Source organism: Manacus vitellinus, unplaced genomic scaffold (assembly GCF_001715985.3).
Source record: "Manacus vitellinus isolate BGI_N305 unplaced genomic scaffold, ASM171598v3 scaffold_0_pilon, whole genome shotgun sequence".
Lineage (NCBI taxonomy): Eukaryota > Metazoa > Chordata > Aves > Passeriformes > Pipridae > Manacus > Manacus vitellinus.
This window is the reverse complement of record NW_021938789.1, coordinates 39,183,808-39,201,665: the sequence shown is the minus strand read 5'-3', so window position 1 is coordinate 39,201,665 and position 17,858 is coordinate 39,183,808. Positions and strand designations below refer to the sequence as shown.

At 42.0% G+C, this 17,858-nt stretch overlaps 1 protein-coding gene across 3 annotated transcripts in view; it reads left to right on the top strand.

Moving 5' to 3' along the window:
• The window catches only part of FAM160A1 (family with sequence similarity 160 member A1), an 86,988-nt gene extending 79,390 nt beyond the window's left edge, over positions 1-7,598 (top strand). For all 3 annotated transcript variants that reach the window (XM_018071797.3, XM_025894964.2, XM_029962528.1), the window contains 3 exons: positions 1,846-2,024; positions 2,314-2,452; positions 6,344-7,598. In XM_018071797.3, the coding sequence (XP_017927286.1) occupies positions 1,846-2,024; positions 2,314-2,452; positions 6,344-6,594 (569 nt within the window). In that variant the 3' untranslated portion in view covers positions 6,595-7,598. The remainder of the gene's footprint in view (positions 1-1,845; positions 2,025-2,313; positions 2,453-6,343) is intronic.
• The last annotated feature ends 10,260 nt before the right edge of the window (positions 7,599-17,858 follow it).

Below are 17,858 nucleotides of genomic sequence, written 5' to 3'. Positions count from 1 at the left end.
TACTGTTTTGGGATACTGTCATGGGATGGGGCTTCTCTCTGCAGAATTGAATAACCTGACAGAGGTTTCCTACACCCAGTAAGTGTCAGCAGTGCAAAGATGCTTTCTTCAGGCCTACAGATCTATGAAAAAAATGTCTTGTATCCAGTGCAAAAGCATTAAACACTATCATCCCTATCATCCCAGGAGCAAGAAAGAATGTGTTGTTCAGGAATAAGAATTTATATTTTGCTCCCTCCCTTCATGGCCATGAAAAGAATAATTTTTTGACTTTTCATCTAGTTACCCTGTTTCTTACAAGGCTCCCAAACTCTGCTTCGTTCCTCTGATTATCATTCTAATAAATTCTTGGTGGTAAAAGTCACACTTATCACTGAGAAATTTTTTTATGTATTTGGTAACCTCTCTTGCAGTGGCAAGCAGCAGTTGTTACAAGTATCTAGATTCAGCTTTACCTGCTCAGCTTTGAAGTGTTACCTAGTGGAGAGAAACACTGACACCTTCTCCCTCTATCCCTTTTGGTAGAGTTTCCACTGCACTGTGGTCTTCAGGAGCTCTGTGAAAAAAATGTCTCCATGAACGTGATAGGGGAATCAGTAAGTTATATTGGGACAGAAGAAACTGTATCTCAACAGAAGGGGTTTGGGGCTGCTCCACTGGGTACCCGGGCAGGGAGCATTCCTGCAGCTCTGATGGCTGACACTGTGCTTGCAAGGCAGCAGCCTATAAAGCCTTGCCAACACTGGCCCTCCCACCTTTCATCTTGTGAGTGTAGCTGTGCCAGACAGTAGCCATGTGCAAGGTGAGGGGAGCTGGAATGGGGTTGGATTATGGCCACCTGCTTGACCCTAGAAGTGCCCATGGCATGCATCTTGTGCCAAGATTGAGGGTGGGATATTCAAAGTTAGCAGTGCTGTAACTGCATCACCGAGGGATTCTTCTGCCTGGTTTTCCTAGCTTTTATGCAGCCAGAATAGTGGGTGGAACTGGGGGTGGGACAAAGGATGTTTCTAAGACTTGATTTGTGATTAGGTCACTTGTACAGGCTGCCTCAAGCATCTCATCAGCTGTGTGGTCTAGCAACATGTAGTGAAGTCATTCTCAGCTTTGCAAAGGTTTCATAAGCTTGAGTACTAAGGGTTTATGTACTTTCATGGTAAATGCTTTTGTATTTCAGTGGTTGTCCTGCAACATGAATACACAAGCTAAAGCTATTATTTATTGGTGACATTTATATGCTAAAGCCTATGTCTAGCAATAATTTTGCTTATAAATCTATTTTAATGTCTTCCCTGCTTTGTGTGACTGTTTACAGTACTGCAAATACCTTTTCTTGTGATGTGAACTATCACAGCTCTTGATTTTTATGTTTAGAATAGCATTTTCATGTTCTAAAGAACACCAGTTTTTTGATAAGACAAGAAAGCTAGCTATAATTTGCTTTGCCCAGTCCTTACGTAGAAATAAGGCACAGCAGGAGTAAAAAGAGCAGATTCTGTTTGCATTGAAACTAGTAGTACCATTCTGATTAACTTCAAGGGGAATAGAATGGTAGACCACAAGGTACTAGGCTAAATCCTTATTGGTACATGTAAAGTAGAATAGTTATGCATGTTAAATAGCAAATGTGCTTTTAATCACAAAAGCTTTTAACACCTCTGTTAAGTCTGTTTTGTCTGTTCAGCTACAGTTTGGTTTTTCTACCTGCTTTCTTTTTTTAGTGTGTGGGATGTCTAATTTTGTTGGTTATGATGATCAAAATTCCTTTTAAATAACTATTTCCTGGATCTTAGGATTTTTCTTCTGAGAAAACAAAAGCATTGGTTCCTTTTTATTTTCTTGCAGGACCATTCATCAGTGTAATGTTGTCAAAGCTGGAGAACATGCTGGAGAATTCCTTGCATGTAAATTTGCTGCTTATTGGGATTATTACTCAGCTGGCAAGTTACCCACAGCCACTTCTTCGCTCCTTTCTGCTCAACACCAACATGGTGTTTCAGCCTAGCGTGCGGTCACTCTATCAGGTATTTGACCACGGGTGTTAGCCATGCCCACTGGAGCAGTATTTTTGGTGTCTCCTTAAAATTTACATTAGCTCCTTTCAGTTTCACTTGTAGCTTTCCCACCTGTTTGAGAGCCTCTTATTTAATTTCCATGTTTTAATTACATTTGTGCAAAGAACTGGAAACTCTGTATGACCATAGATTTTGTCAGAACTCTCTTTTAATGCAAGTAGGGAAAGCCCAAGTATTCAGTCTGTGGCTGCACTGGGAGCAAAGGAGGAAGAAGTAATTGTTACTGTTGTTTTGACAGGTGCTGGCATCTGTGAAAAATAAGATTGAGCATTTTGCTTCCATTGAAAAAGACTTTCCAGGTCTTCTCCTGGAGGCCCAACAGTACTTGCTTTTTCGTGTGGACATGTCTGATGCTGCAGAAGAATTGCTAACCAAAGGTAAATGTTAACCATACTTGAGGAGTGCTGGGTGGAATGACTTACCAGTTACCCCTCTCCTTTTCTCAGATGATTAAAAGAAGGTGTGGTGTGGTGGGAATATCATTAACCAGATGTATCCTTCTGACTTTAAAGTGACGATGCTCAGTAGGCCACAGTGTATGGGTCTGTTTGGATGTTCTTTGCTCTTTAGAAGCTTTTATTTGTTACATAAAATGTCTGTTTAAAGAAGTAACAAAGTCAGTTCTTGGCTTGCTGTCAGTTTGGCCGTAAACAAACTCACTTTTGAGGCATGAGGTGAGGTGGCATATGTGCATGATTTCATTTTATTTTTAGCCTGACCTTCAGCTAGTCACTGGTTCTTTTTTGATAAATGTTAGGGAGGACAGAAGTCCACGATGAATTGGTTTCTGCAACAACTGAATAGGGCTTCATATCAATTGAATAGGGCTGCTATGAAGGAGATAGATACTAGCCAGAAAACTTTTAATGTGCTTTCTTGGATGACAAACCAAGCAAAACAAACAGAAAAAACAAAGGGGAGATGTGTAAAAGCCAGGACACTTTGAGAGCAGTGGGGACTTCAACAGGTATCATCCCACAAGCCAGCTTTAGAGGGACTTCCATAACATCTGCTGCTTCTCCAGCACAGTGCACACTGCACCTGTCTTTCAGTTACCGGTATTAATTTACACTGCTGTGGGGCATGCTAGTGAAAATAAGCAAAGTGAAGAGTCTTACATGCTAACTGAGAACCTTCCAGACACAGCCAGGCAATGGGTGGAGTTGGGGCCATGCCCTGAGGATGTGCTTGTTCTCAGCTTGCTGCTGAGCCAGCAATGTTAGGTTCAGTTTTCCCTTGAAAGCCAACTACCCATGTGATGGGAATATGTCAAATTCGGTGAGTGACTAAGAGCCGACTCTGCAAAAGGGTTTGTGAGAGGCAGCATTTACAGATATGTGCTTACTCATCACTGGGAGTCCTTAATAATCACTGGTTCTGCCTACACCTCTGTGAAGATGTTGAACTATTCTTCCATTTCCAGAGGTGTGGAAAGCAGGACTCTTTATGTGCCACTTTTAATTGTATTTTAATTTTTCAAGGCTCTGACTAGTAATCTACCTAGTTTCTGGTCAGCATAGTGTGTGTTTCTAAGGTTTGCAGTACAACTAGCCTGTAAAATTATGATCCTACTAAGGCTGCTTCTTGAAGAAGTGGTCTGTGGAAGGTGCTTGTTGTAAAGAAGCTGCATACTGCGAACGTCAGTAGTGTTTTTAGGCTCTGCATTCTGGTGCCAGAGATTAGAAAGCTTTACAATTAGATGGTATTGTAGCTAGCATGTGGGAGATGAGATTAGGAGGTAACATTTAGAGTCCTTTTTTTTCAGATGCTTCTTTTTCAGGAGCTTTTATATAATGAATTCCTGATGGCATTTATTTATACTTCCGATTTTACATCTGTTTTCTTCTGTGGGCTTCAGAATTTGCTAGGTTGACTCACGCTGATCATTATTTAGGAATTGGAAACAAGGCTGCTTAGTCACCCTGTTGGTACATTTTCTTCTGTATAGTAGCAACTCCTGCAAAGAAGGCTTCTCTTGACAAATGAGTGGAGAGTAAACAAATGTCTGGATAACTGCAGGCTTGGTTCCCAACAGGACTGGTGATGGAAGTCATCAAACTGTAATCCTGCGGGAAAGTTGGCTCAGTAGTCCCTCAACCAGTAGCTCATTATATTGATTAAGAAGTGCAAAATAGGAACTGCTACAATAATGATAAATAAAAAAAAAAAACAAACCACAACCAAACAAGAAATTAGAAGCTCCTATAGGACTTCTCTGCATTTGCTTGAATGCCACCTCTGAGTGTCATGCAAGTTGGCTGCTCTCTGAGGGATTTTTTCCCTTGGACAGGAGTGGTGAATAACCCCAATGTTCTCTATAGGTCTGAGCATAACTGGCTTCCTGCAGAATCCACATCTGAAAACGTGAAGCCAGACTTAGTGGGAAACACAAATGTAAAACCAAGAGTGTTTCCTTTCTCTTTACAGGGATGATCTCTGAAGGTGTTCAAGCAGAAATGGACAACTTACTATTTTCTGCTTGCAGTAGCTTGTGGTTTCCTTACACAGTAGATTGGATTCTGGTTACATATACAGAGCTGTCATGATGTAGATTCCATGGGAAAAGCTGCCTTTCTTTCAGTGTGTTGGTAACCACTTTCAGAGTACTCATTTTCATAAGTTTCAGTTGTATGATTTAGTTTGCCTCCTGATCCTAGAAGGAAGTGAACAATCTTGATCAAAGTAAAGAACTGGAATCTCTGATTCCTAGATCAGCTTTCTGTGCTTTTCTGCTGTTTTGGTTTTTTTTCCCCCAAATAAGCAGTTAAATCTAAATCAAAATTTAAAATATTAATTATGAAACATTTTGACATTAGAAAATCTGAAAAAAATCTTCAGGGGAAGCTCAAAACTTTATCCTTTTATTGTAATTCATAATGTAAGTTGTTTTTCCTCCCACAGTCAGATTTTTCCACAGAATTGAAATTCCTGTACTCTGTCTCTAGTAGATAGAAATGTGTAGAATAACAGCATGAATGATTGATAAGTCTGGGGTTGGAAAGGTGTTTTAAACTCAAGAAAAGTACGAGTCTGTTAAATGATTAAGATGAAAATTTCTTTTGAGTGTTTGGAAGTGTTCCACAGTGCCTTTGGAGAAGGACAAACAAGGAACAAAAGTGCAGAGCTGTTGAACAGAGGGATGGCTGTGCTCCTCGCCTTTGATACTTGGAGAGATTTCAGAACAAGGCTGATGTCACTTGAGACTGAGTTGTTTTAACATAAATTGCATTTTAAGGGAAACCTCTTAATGCAGAAATGTAGTGTTTGGCTTATCTGCAGTATGTGAGTTAATATAAGTACTTTTATTTTTTTTTAATGATTTACTTAAACAGCTTCTGAGAGCATCCACTTGTAAGTTAAACAGGATTTTATCTGCCCATGCTTTTGGCCTCAATGACATCTTGTAGCAGTGAGTTCTGCAGGTTAATTTTTTTTGGTAAAGTATTTCGTTCCATCAGTGTTAAATTTTGTCACCTTTTTAGTTTCACTAAATTAATTATCATCTAATTAAAGGGCAGCTCTGCTTCAGGTTGAAACAAGGAGCAGTTGATTGAAATTTAGGTGCTGCTGTCACTGTAATTCCATGCATTCTGATGCTTGAGCTCTGATCCTCTGAACTCTGGCAGCAGCACACACTATAGCAGAGCACGCAGTGGTTTTTGCTTGTTCTGTTTTTAATGTTTAGTTGCTTTGCAGAGAGTTTAAGGTAAGTGTAGTTAGTGGGGCCTGAAGCTGCAGAAAAATCAAATTTTTAAACCTTTTTTCCCCTTAGATTCTCGCTTGCTTCAAACTCATGAGGTGATCTTATAACTCAGCCTCAAACCCATTTACATGATGATTCACAGGGAGAGGATGGAGAAGAAGTAAAGTCAAAATGTCAGTTTGATCTGGGGGAGGGATAGAGCACGATATCATTGGAATGGAGACAACCATGCTGGGTCTAGATGGGTAGATATTATCTGCTATTTCAGAAAGTAAATCCATATTATTCTTTCCCTTGACTCCTCTTCTGCCCACATATTCCTCTCATCAGAGCTGGAACTGAATAATATATAACCTGGGGAAAGATAGATAATAAAAAATGCAATAGAATAAGGCCACATAGAACTTTGGAATGTTGGTTCCCCACACAATCTGGGTACTGCAGATTGCAGCTCTGAACACAATCCTTGTAAACTAGGTTTGGACACTGTACATATACTGTGTGTGCTTAATATACAGTCTTTTTTTTTTCCTGCTTTTGCCTCTCCCTCTTCTCCTGGCTTTAGGTAATGTCCAGCACAGCAGTATGGCAGGGAAAGGAAGGAACCTCTCTGAAGCTTACCCAGCTGTACTGCAGCCTTTCCTGGGACAGAAAGGAAAGAAAGGCCTGGCTCATCCCAGCCTTCCTGCCCACGTGAGGAACGCCGTGCTTGCAGCTGCCCTTTTCCCAGAGTTCCTGAAGGAGTTGGCAGCTCTAGCCCAAGAACATTCCATTTTATGTTACAAAGTACTGGGGGATTTTGAAGATTATTATTAGTGGGGTTTTTAAACGTGTTTTAAAAAAGCTTTTGGAATTTAAACAGATTTTTAATGCAAAGCTGCTTACAAAAGAAGGTTGTACTTCAATATTTCCTGAAAATACTTGATTTAGAGGGGGAAGAAGGAGGCAAAATATTATTCCAGTTAGGCCTTATAATTTCCCTCTGTGCTACATAACTTATTTAAGAGATTTCTGATACTGCTCTGACTGCAGCTTCCTTCTTCATCCCTTCCTCTTTACACAGCCACCCTTCTTTAGTGTTACTAATTCCTGTTGAATTTCTGCAATAGACACTTGTAGGCTGGCTAAGAGAGGCAAACACGTTAACTTTTTCTGTTCCAGATATACACTTCTGGATAACTTGTTAGGAGACTGTTTGAAAAAACATTGCCCCGTGGGGCAAGTTCACAGTATAAAAAGACATGCACAGTCTGCACAAAACCCCTTTATGTGAAGGACTGTGCTTCTTGGTGTCATTTTCCTCTTCCCTTCCTTTTCCCTGAAACCGGGTTCTTACCAATCCACATCTGAAGCCATCTTTTTAACTAGTGGGTCAGGTTTTTGAATTCAAGTGATCTTATGTGTATTAAACCCCTGAATAGCTGAAAGCAGGTGCTGGACCCTACACATACCATATTGCCTTATGGTGCAGACAGATCTGCAGCTATCAGCTGTTGGGCTTTGAAGTCAAATGAACTGTGTAAGTGGATGTGGATTGCAGACTGCCTGGAATTTTCCTTGCAGTTTCTCGGCATTCTTGGGTAACTACTGCATTGCTACCTACATCTCTGCAAGCATGCCTTATTTAGTAAGATTTGCACAAAGTACAAAACAAAATGTTTCTATGCAAGCTGTTATTAGTATGTAGTTTATTTTTATGCTTATTTTAATAAGCTAAAGGAAGATATTCAGTGTCTTTCTGTAGTGTTAAATGGACAGCAGGCTGTTTTTGTCTGTTTTTTCTTTTTTATTAAATGAAAAAGGTTTGCTTGCTCCTGAAAGGTGTTCTGTTTTACTGTTAATTTTTTTTTGCTTAAGGGAAAGTTAAATACTGTTTGTTTACTTTTAATGTAGGTGTTGACTTTTCCTAATATTGCACTTTTGGGATGGTGAGGGGAAGACCAGACTATTCACCAGCTGCAGAAAAGGAAGGAGTAATGGGGAAAGCTGTCTGCTGGTGACTAACTGCTTGAGAAAATGCTCTGCTGTGAGTAATGGGCTTCATTAGAAGAACCCAAACATGATGAATTGGTGCATCACCACTGCATTTTGTCTTATCTTAGTCACATAATTGTGCTTCCAGTGTGCTGTAGTTGGCTGCACAAAAAGTGGCTTAGTTCAAGAAAGCCTTAAACCCATATCTCTAGGATAGAAACTAACAGTGGCTCAAAAAAATGTGAAGAAACAGAAATCAGAAATAACACTTGCATACATTAGTTCTCCTGGTCATTGCAGTTCCATAATGTGGGATGCTCCAGTTAATCACATCCTGATGTTGAAACACACTTTCTCAGAGATTGCAAGCCAAAAAACCACTTTTAAAACAAAAAACAAAGACACTCCAGAAGAGTCTAATTAATTACAGGTCAAATTCCTCTGGAATTTGCAGTGCAATTTAAGCTTCTAAATCCTTTAGATGGTTCAGAAAGTTCTGCCTTTAATCTACAAACTATAGATTAAAGCGTCTGCATTCATTGTGTCAGACTGCTGTAGGCTGTTCCCAGGGAAAAAAAAAATCCCAAAGTCTACCTCTAACAAAATCACCTCAAGAACTTCTCTGGGTCCATCTTCACTTGTTTGCTTCACATTCTTCACTTCCACGATGGCTGGGGGTCATGTTGCTCCCTAGCTGAGTCTCTCTGGTTTGCTTTCATTTCTAAGTTGTTTATTTTTTTAGGTGCCATTGCATCCATCCTGTAAATCACCTAGTGACCTCCACATGGCCCTTTTTCACCTCACAAGCTTTCTTGGAAGCTGAAGACAGGGCTGTGAGATTTTTTTAAAATCTTAGTTGTCCAGAATGAAGAGAGCTCTTTCTTTTTCTTTTTTTAACCCCTGCATCGTTGTTGTAAATGGGTAATAAGATTTATTGATTTATTATTATTTTTTTTTAAAACTTGTCCTAGGCCATGGTGGGTTCTTTCCCCATTCCCCCCACTATTACCAGCAATGTTGCCTTTCATGCTGTACTCACGGGCCTGGCCTCAGGGGGGTCAGTAATGTGTGCTGAAAGTGTTTTAGCATTATTGATGTAGGGTCAGTGCTTCTTCTCACCTCTTGTGCTAGGAACTCCACATGAGCGAAAGAAAAGTGTGATCAGCTGACTTCTAGTGGTTCAGAAACAAGTGCTAAATTGCAGAAGCAATCTAATCCTTTTTCTGAAGGACTTTTAAAAAAGGAATTGGAAAGAATTATTTTTTTTTTAAGTGAAGAACTCTGCAGACCAGTGCTCAAGGCAATAAGGTTACTACATGAACATTCCCTTCCTTTGTTTGTATTCTAAAATAAGAATCTTTATTTGCTGAGTAGAAGGGATTTCTTTAGAGGTTGTTAATTTTAACTGGTGTTTTCAACAAATGTACAAAGTCATGGCAGTTTTATCCCAGCAAGTCTATTAAGCTACGTGGGGATTTTAAAATGTGGACTGCTCAAAAAAGCATCTGTAAATTTGAGGATGGAGAAGATTTGCCTCATAAGCTGTAGTAGAGCTTATGCTCTACATCCAGCAGGATAAAGTCAGCCTTTGAAATCTGGAGTAGTGTGGAAGACTTCTTGCTGAAAGATCAGAACTGTGTTTGTGCAGTGTCCCCTTGCAAATGGAAAATCTGTCTGTCAGCTCCCCAAAAGGGAGAGGTGGATGAGTGCAGTGACCTTGGCTCAGGGCTGTAAAAGTGGAGATCATGCGTGTACCTTTGCATATAACCCTACCACTTGGTTCCTCAGTGGGGTCAGACTTGCAGCTATGTCTTAGCTGTGATAGCAGCATAATGTCTGGCACCCAGCACAAAAACTATTGGCAGGAATTGCCTCTTCCTGTCTTCAAAATGCAGAACCTGTGATTTAGCTCGAAAACGTTGATCTTTTGAGATTAATCACATCTGCATGTGTAAGTTCTTCAGCCAAATGCTTGTTTAATAAGCTCCTTCCCTCCAGTTGGATAATGTGTGATCCCATCTCTCACCAACCATACATTCTTTTCCCAAAAAACCCTGTGCCTGTGGTCCAGCCTGTAGGCCCCTGGAGGGCAACATCATTATGCTGGAAGAGTCGGGAAGTGCTCTGTGGTCTGGTTTTCCCCACACTCAGGGGGTGTGTGACTAGAGCGGTCCCTCTTTGGCACATTGGCTCAGCATCAGTCACGAATGAAGTGTCTTGGCCTTGGCAGATCTATTCCAAAGACTGCAGGTGGTGGCTCAGTGATACCAAAGTTAATTTCCAGTCTCCTGCTAGATGTTTCATACTGTGAATGCCACATTTCTAATCATGTAGCCTTGGAATGTGTTTTTAAGCTGCTCTGCTATAGCAAGGAATCTTACTGGCACCCTACCTAAAAAGTGAACACTGTCTTAAAACAGTTGTGGTCATTCTCTTTTACCTTTGGCCATTTTTGGATGCCACATGGGTTAGTCTCAGCACATGTACACCTGGTTTGTATTAATTGGACTAAAGCACTCAGCAACTTTCATTCAGAACAGCATCCCCTTTGCATGTGCTGATCTTTGGACAGCTGCAATTCATGTGCTGTACTTATTATCTTTATTATTAGGTATTTTTCTTAAATTTGATTTTTTCCATTTGTGCCCTAAAGAATATTACAGTATTTCGAATGAGATCAAGTTGTTAGCATTGCAGTTCTGGGTGTGAAAGATGCACTGTCTTTTTTGTCCTGGTACCTTTGTCCTAGTAACTTCTGACTTTAGTTTGGAAGAACAGAAATGAGAACTACTGTTTTCAGCTGTATTCTGTGGGGATGAGAAAATTCCCAGTAGCAGGCATGGGCTGTCCCTCACACCAGCACATCCAGATACATCCTTCCAAGCATCCAGTTCATAAATTACTTGTTTTCTCTTTCATTGGGGTTTCAAAGGGGTTTGTCACTTTGTAAAAGGTCTGATGAATTCAGCAGTGTCCTGCTGCAGTACCCACTTAGTGCATTTGCCTTTTAGTAAGATGGGTAAACTTCCTAGAATGGGAGAAAACACAGCGGGATTGGGGTGGACCTTGGGCATTGGCAGGGGCGCTGTGCTTTGGAATGGGAGCAGGACTGGATAGACATTAAGCCTGAATAGCATTTCTGCCACCAACGCCATTCCAATTGCTCTTTGGCCTGTGCACACAATGCCCAAGTGGTCTGTTCAGTCCTGCAGAGAAAAACATTTGCAAACAACGTTGCGGCATCCCGCAGAGTCCAAGGGTTTAAGTTCAAGAGGTTAAGTTCTGTTTACTAAGAGAAGTTCACCACTCAGCACAGAGTGTATGCACTTCCTACCCTTTTGTGAACTCTGCTTAAGCAGAAGGTTTTGTACTTCAGGAAGGGTTTTCGAGGTCCCCTAAGACACACAAAAGTCTCAGGGTTGGAAAGAAAAGGATGGGAGTGGTGTGATTTGTTGCACTTAAATTATGTCATTGTATCATCTGAATTTGTAGCCACAGCTCCTGTTTGAGGGCAGCTTGATTTAATAAGCAATTTACTGTGCTGTGTTTACTGAAATTGCTATGTCATGCCTGCAGTTTTTATGACGGCTCCTATTACATTTGTAACGTTTAAATTGCATCTGTGGTTAGGAGTAGAATACTGGGATTTTCCTTTCTTTTCTTTCAACTCAGATAGCTCTGGCCCTGTACAGTAATGATGCTGCTGTGTCCAGATCTGATTTAGATAATTACAGTATATTCTTCCTTGCACCTTTTTAGCATTATCAGCACAGATTGTACATGACACTTGGGCCACTCTCGTTAATGAGCAAACCAAAGGTAAAACACTGCAGATTAGCAGGGGGCACCTGCCTCTATGTGAAATGCAGTAAGAATTTACATTTGTGTTTCTCTGATTTACCAGAGACCAGAAAGAAAAAGCTCATAGTAAACTTGAAAAATTAATATCACCATGTCCTATGGTACCTGTCCAAGTGGAGACCACTGCCGTGTGATGGTTTGAGCGAGAACTGTGCAAAGGAGGGTAAAAATTGCTCCTTGTGAAGGTGGTGTCAGACTTGCATAAATAGTATTTGGGTAATATGACAGTGGTGCCAGCTGTCTGACCACAGACAGCCACAGAGTGCAATGCTATTTCAGTGACTTTGTTGGAGGTGAAAGTCCAACTCTGACTAAATGCACTTTATTTTTTAGGGGCCTCCAGCTTTTCTAAACATGTTGTGGCCCAGCATCAATGTACTTCATTTGTTATATGCTCAGTTGGAAGCCTCTTATTTATGAATAGGAGCATTACTTGGACTCTCAAATATGCAGGTACTTAAAGTGGCGTTTTGTTGCTGACTGTGCAAATCTTCTTTTTGTTCATTGATTATAATGGTTCTTGTGTGGCAGCTGGATTAAATTAAGACTGAAGTCTCTGGGCTAGAAGCCCTGATGGAACTTTTGTGCAAAGGCTGCATTTCTCAACCAAATAACTTTGGCACTTCGGCAGACTGCCTGCATACAATTACATATTGTGGACTAAATACCTGCAAACTTACATTTCTGATGAAGCCAGTTCCACAGCAGCTGTGTTTTATTGCAGTCTAGTTTAAAAATAACTAGCTTAGATTTAGACAAAAAAATACTGTGGACGAGTCAAGTCCAAGACAACTAAACTCTCTCCAGTTCAGTGCTGCTGTGTCAGTTTGGCCAGAGCTCAGACAAAATGCCATCTCCACCTCAAAGGAGAGGGAGTGGCTCTGGGTCTCGGTATCCCTTGCTGCAGCCTGAGCCAACAACTGGTGTCTCTTGGTGTCCAAGTGCAGCTTGGTGTAGGAAACTCTAACCAATGTCTGTCGTAAAACTCCAGGGTTGTAACACTGGGGTTTGAGCTCCGGTGAGAAAAAAATCTAGCAGCCTCTCAGACCAGCCTGAATATGTGGCCTCTTAAGCTTCAGAAGTGAGAAGGTAAAATATAACTTATTGATGGCAATGCCTGCTTAGTGGGTGTAAATTCTTTAGATAATTAAAGCTGTGGCTGATGCAACCATATGGCAGGAGAACTTTTGCTTTGCTTACACAAAATGGCTGTGCATGGAGGGAACAGTGAAGCTGTTGGCCTTCAAGCGCTCTTGTGAGCATCATGGTGGTACTGAGCTCAGATGCAGGCCTTTCTCCAACGGCTGCCATGACAAGGCAGTGGATGTTGCATGGAGTAATTTGCTGCCTGTGTATGTGCTGGGTTAGCGTGGGGTCTGGCACAGCTGTCACCAATCTTTTTCTGGGTCAAAGCCAGCAGGTGAGATGGAATCATTTGCAGGGTCATGAGCTGGACCCCACTGACACAGATAAAGGGAAGGTCAGGGTCCTTCACAGTACATGCTGCAGACAGTTGAGAAATGCACGTACACCCTATGGAAGATCTCACAGTTTTGGTCTGGGACTAGGATGGTCCTAGAAGGAAGGCTTAGTTCTCACTGGGACCATGCACAGCTGTGTTGCTCAGTAAACTCTGTCTTCTTTTTGCAGCTGTGTTGCCTCACGGCAGCACCTGAGTGCTCCTGCAGTTTGCTTTATTGCAGCTGAAATTCAGACCGTATGGTCTGATGTGGGATGTGTGTTGGAGTACAGTCAGAAGAGAAGCAGCATTCCTGGTGGTTTTCTGTTCCCACTGCAGTCATCCCTAATCACTGATCTGGCTTGGCCATGGGGCTCTTCAAGACTGAGTTTAAATTTGCCATTAGAATGGGCAGAAAAAGGCACAGCAAATTACAAGTCATGACAACTTAGGAATTTGTATTTTATTGCATTCCTCACACTGTTTAGCAGAATTCTCTCTGTATATACACTACCTGAAAGTTTGTGGCTTCTGAGGGGACAGGGATGACTTGCACTCAACAGCCAACCCAGTGCAGGTAAGCTTCTAAGCATTTGGGTTGATAAATCTTGACCTCCTGTCTGCTGTAACTTGGTTTTATGTGGCCATTGCCTGAAGCAGAATCCAATGAACTTTGGAGTATTTGTAAACAGCATTGCAAGGACGATGCAGGCAACAAGGGCAAAAAGACCAGCAGCGTGCTATTCCCTCTTCTCCCTCACACAGTCTGAGAAAAGAGAGTTGATTGAAAACTCAATTGCTTTTTCTTTATGTGTAAAAAAACAAACACTCTCCATGTTGAGCATGCACACAAGGCCATAAATCACTGGCAAGGTGCTGCTGAGGTCAGTGGTTGTGAAAGCGTGTAGGTAGAAGGGTGCTCAGAACTGAAATGAGAACATCACAGAACACTGACACCGCACCACACAAGTGCAGTGGGAAGGGGCCACAGTGAAATCACAGCATGAATACTCTAGCTGTAAATTTTTTAGTTAAGGTTCCTATCATATGCTTCTATTTTTAACACAGTTAAAATTAAATTCTGCAGCCAAGGCTGAGCGCTAGAAATTCTTTCTTCACTACTTACAGCATTGCCAGCATCTTTTTAGACAACTTTCTTCTCCTCTTCTGCAACCTCAGATACAGGATACTTCAGCTATATGCGATAGTAAGTATCAGCTCTCCACCCTCAGGACTGACCTCCTGAAAGACTTCCAGCAATGAGTAGATGAGATTGTCGCAACAGTGTCTGGTGTCAGCTTTTAATTTGTGAGCATTTTCCTTGGCCCTCTCTTTGTTGAAGGTTACTGCTGAAAATCTGCATGAAACTGTCCTTAATTCACCCTGCCTAATGCTGTTGCACAGATGGCATCTGCAATCATTAGATCAGAGAGCACTGGAGTAGCTAAATGAGACTTGCAGGTTGGGGTCAAAGCCTCAATCCTAATTCTTGAGTTCCTAGCCTTGATACAACCACACTTAGAACAGCCTCCTGGTCTGCAAAGTGTTCTGACATCAACACTTCACTGTCAGGCTCTGCCTTCTATCCTGCAGACCCTCCTGTCCTGTGGAGTTGTTTTGTCTTTAGCAGATACTAAATACCTTGAGGCTGCTGCTTCTGACTTATGTGCTCCATCAACAACTGCTAGGCAGATATAAACCAAAGCTGGTTTGCTTTGTACAGAGTTCACTTGATGAGTATTTAGAACTTGCCTTTAGCTCCATTTAGGGGAATGGGAAGGTGGTGGTTGTATTTAGGCTGCTCTGTCAGGCCCTTGGCAGCAAAAAGGATCCCATGTTTTGGTTGTATTAATTCAATCAAAAGGGTGTGAGGTGACTGATGAGCCTCTTAATGCAGGCTGGCATACTGGGAGCAGTGTTAGCTGCCCTTGCTGAGCCTTCCTGTCGCTAAGTCCAAGCACTGCCAGCTACTGCTGCTTTGAAGTTGGTAGCTGATATCTCCACAAATGTTAAAAGCTTCATCATCTTGATCTCAACTGACTCAAACCACTTTTTTTTTTCTATCAGAAAGAAATTTACATTTTGTGTGTGTCTGCAAAAGAGTTCTTTAAAAATTTCAGAAGTGACTGTTTCATAATATAGTGCAAAATGTATAGATTATGGCTGCTCTTTCCCTTCCCTGTGTCTCGCAGGTGGGGTGAAAATAAATTGAGACTTACAGTAAATCACAGAATGGTTTGGGTTGGAAGGGACCTTAATCTAGTTCTAACTCCCCTGCCATGGGCAAGGGCACATTCCACTAGACCAGGTTGCTCAAAGCCCCATCCAGCCTGGCCTTGAGCACTTTCAGGGATGGGGCATCTACAGCTTCTATGGGCAGCCTGTTCCAGTGCTTCACAGTAGGGACTTTTTTCCTAATATCTAACCTAAACCTGCCCTCTGTCAGCTTAAAGCCATTCCCTCTTGTCCTATCCCTACATGCCTTTGTAAAATGTCCCTCTCCAGCTTTCTTGTCAGTCCCCTTTAGGTACTGGAAGGTGCTGTAAGGTCTCTCCAGAGCCTTCTCTTCTGCAGGCTGAACAGCCCCAGCTCTCTCAGCCTGTTCTCACAGGAGAGCTGCTCCAGCCCTCTGATCACCTTTGTGGTCCTCCTCTGGACTGGCTCCAACAGGTCCATGTCCTTCCTATGTTGGGGAACCCAGACCTGGATGCAGTACTCCAGGCGGGGTGTCACCAGAGCAGAGGGGTAAAATCATCTCTCTTGACCTTTCCTCTTTTGATGCAGCCCAGGACACGGTTGGCTTTCTGGGCCGCGAGCGCACACTGACAGGTCATGTCAAGTTTATCATCCACCAGTACCCCCAAGTCCCACTTCTTTGCACAGGACCACCTCTCAGGCCTGTCCAGGTCCCTCTGGATATCATCCCATCCCTTCCCTCCAGCCTGTTGACCACACCACACAGCTCAGTGTCAGCAGTGAACTTGCTGATGAGGGAGCACTCGATCCCACTGTCCCTGTCAGCAACAACGATGTTAAACAGAACCACTCCCGATACCAACCCCGAAGCACCACACTCATCACTGATCTCCATTTGGACATCCAGCCATTGACTGCAACTCTTTGTGTGTGACCATCCAGTCACACAACTCCTTGTCCACCAAGTGGTCCATCCATCAAATCCATGTCTCCAGTTTAGACGAGCATGTCATGCAGGACAGTGTCAAGTGCTTTGCCCAAGCCTGGGTGGATGATGTACTCATATAGACTCTATTCACAGAGAACCTGGTTCATGATTTTTAAGAGGTTTTGTACCATATTAGCCACTCTTTTACTGTAGAATTATACTTTGCTAAGAAGTAGCCAGTAGAGAGAATTATCAGCAGTAGCCTTGCTACATTAGTTGAGATCCTTCCTTATTTTAAATCATCTTAATTATTACTCTTCTAAATACACTGTTATTTTCTCTTTTTTAAGAGGCACCCACTACAGCAGTGGGAAACTCAGCACAGCAGCATACAGCTGTGCAACAACAAGCATTAACCCTGGAGGACCATCTGTGGGAAACAATTGTGTCTTTCTAAACCGAGGGAGTACCCTTAAATTAAGATTCAAGATTTCACGCAGACACCCTTGTGCCTTCTTGTTTCTTGCTGTCATGTCAAGAGTTGAACAGAATTCCGATATTTAAAGTTTGTTGTATAATCTAAATCTTTATTGCCTGAACACCCACCTGAAAACTCACACCACTGTAACTAAAAATGGTACTTTTTGCTCATGATGTGAAAAGTGATAGTAAAAGCCTTATTGGGAAGGTCAATTACATGAAAATAATGGGAATGGTGTGATTTGGGGAGTTTTCACGGGTTTAGTTTTTCTGTTTGGCTGATTGGTTTTTGAAGGGTCACAGTTTTTGACGGCAACCATGTTACTGCTTTTTGTCAGCGGTATGACTTCTGAATTGTAAAGGTATTTTTTGTGAATAATGCATATACATTTTATTCATTAAATATATCAAAACCTTCTAATTAAAGAGTTCACACTTGAAGCTCGAGCCAATTTGTACAGCAATGTCCTCCTCCAGATATACATTAGTGCTGTGACTCAGGAGAATGAACTGCAATCAACCTACTTTGAACTAGTGTTGCAAGTACCACATTTGCAAAAGGTGACTGAAGTCCCAGGGCCACACCTGCTGCTCTCCTGTGACAATGTCTGCCCTGCAGGCAGATCCTAAAGAACAATTCTGAAGAAGTAGCTCTGAGGCCTGAGGTAAATGTGATCTTTAAAAAGTACAGCTCAGCAGTCTCCAGGAGGGATTTAAGAACTTCAAACCCCGGGTACGAAATGGGATTTCTCTCCCTACTAGATATAAATTAGACAGCCTTCCTCTAGTTGCATTTCCTGTTAATGGTTTGATCAGCTAAAGTGGGTTGGGATGGGGAAGTTAATTCTAGGTCCATTTCAGTGGGTAGTTAAAGCTAGGAACTGAAAAACAGAAGGTATTAAAAAATCTAACAAAACCCACCAGCATACCACACCCCTTAGGATTAAGTAGTGGAGCAGGCCCTGGACCCCAGCTGAAGCCTGCTCAGTTTTGGTAAGCCAACTGCATCTTCCATTCCTTCCCCAAAGCAGTGCAGTTCCAGGTGATGGCAGAAAACCATGTGCCAGGGAAACAGCAGCCCTTGGCACTGGGCCTTTGTAACACAGGGTCACGTTCTCGCCCGCAGAGAAAAAAACTGCACTGGAACAAGTGGTCCTTTTACTGAGCTACTGCATCAGAGGA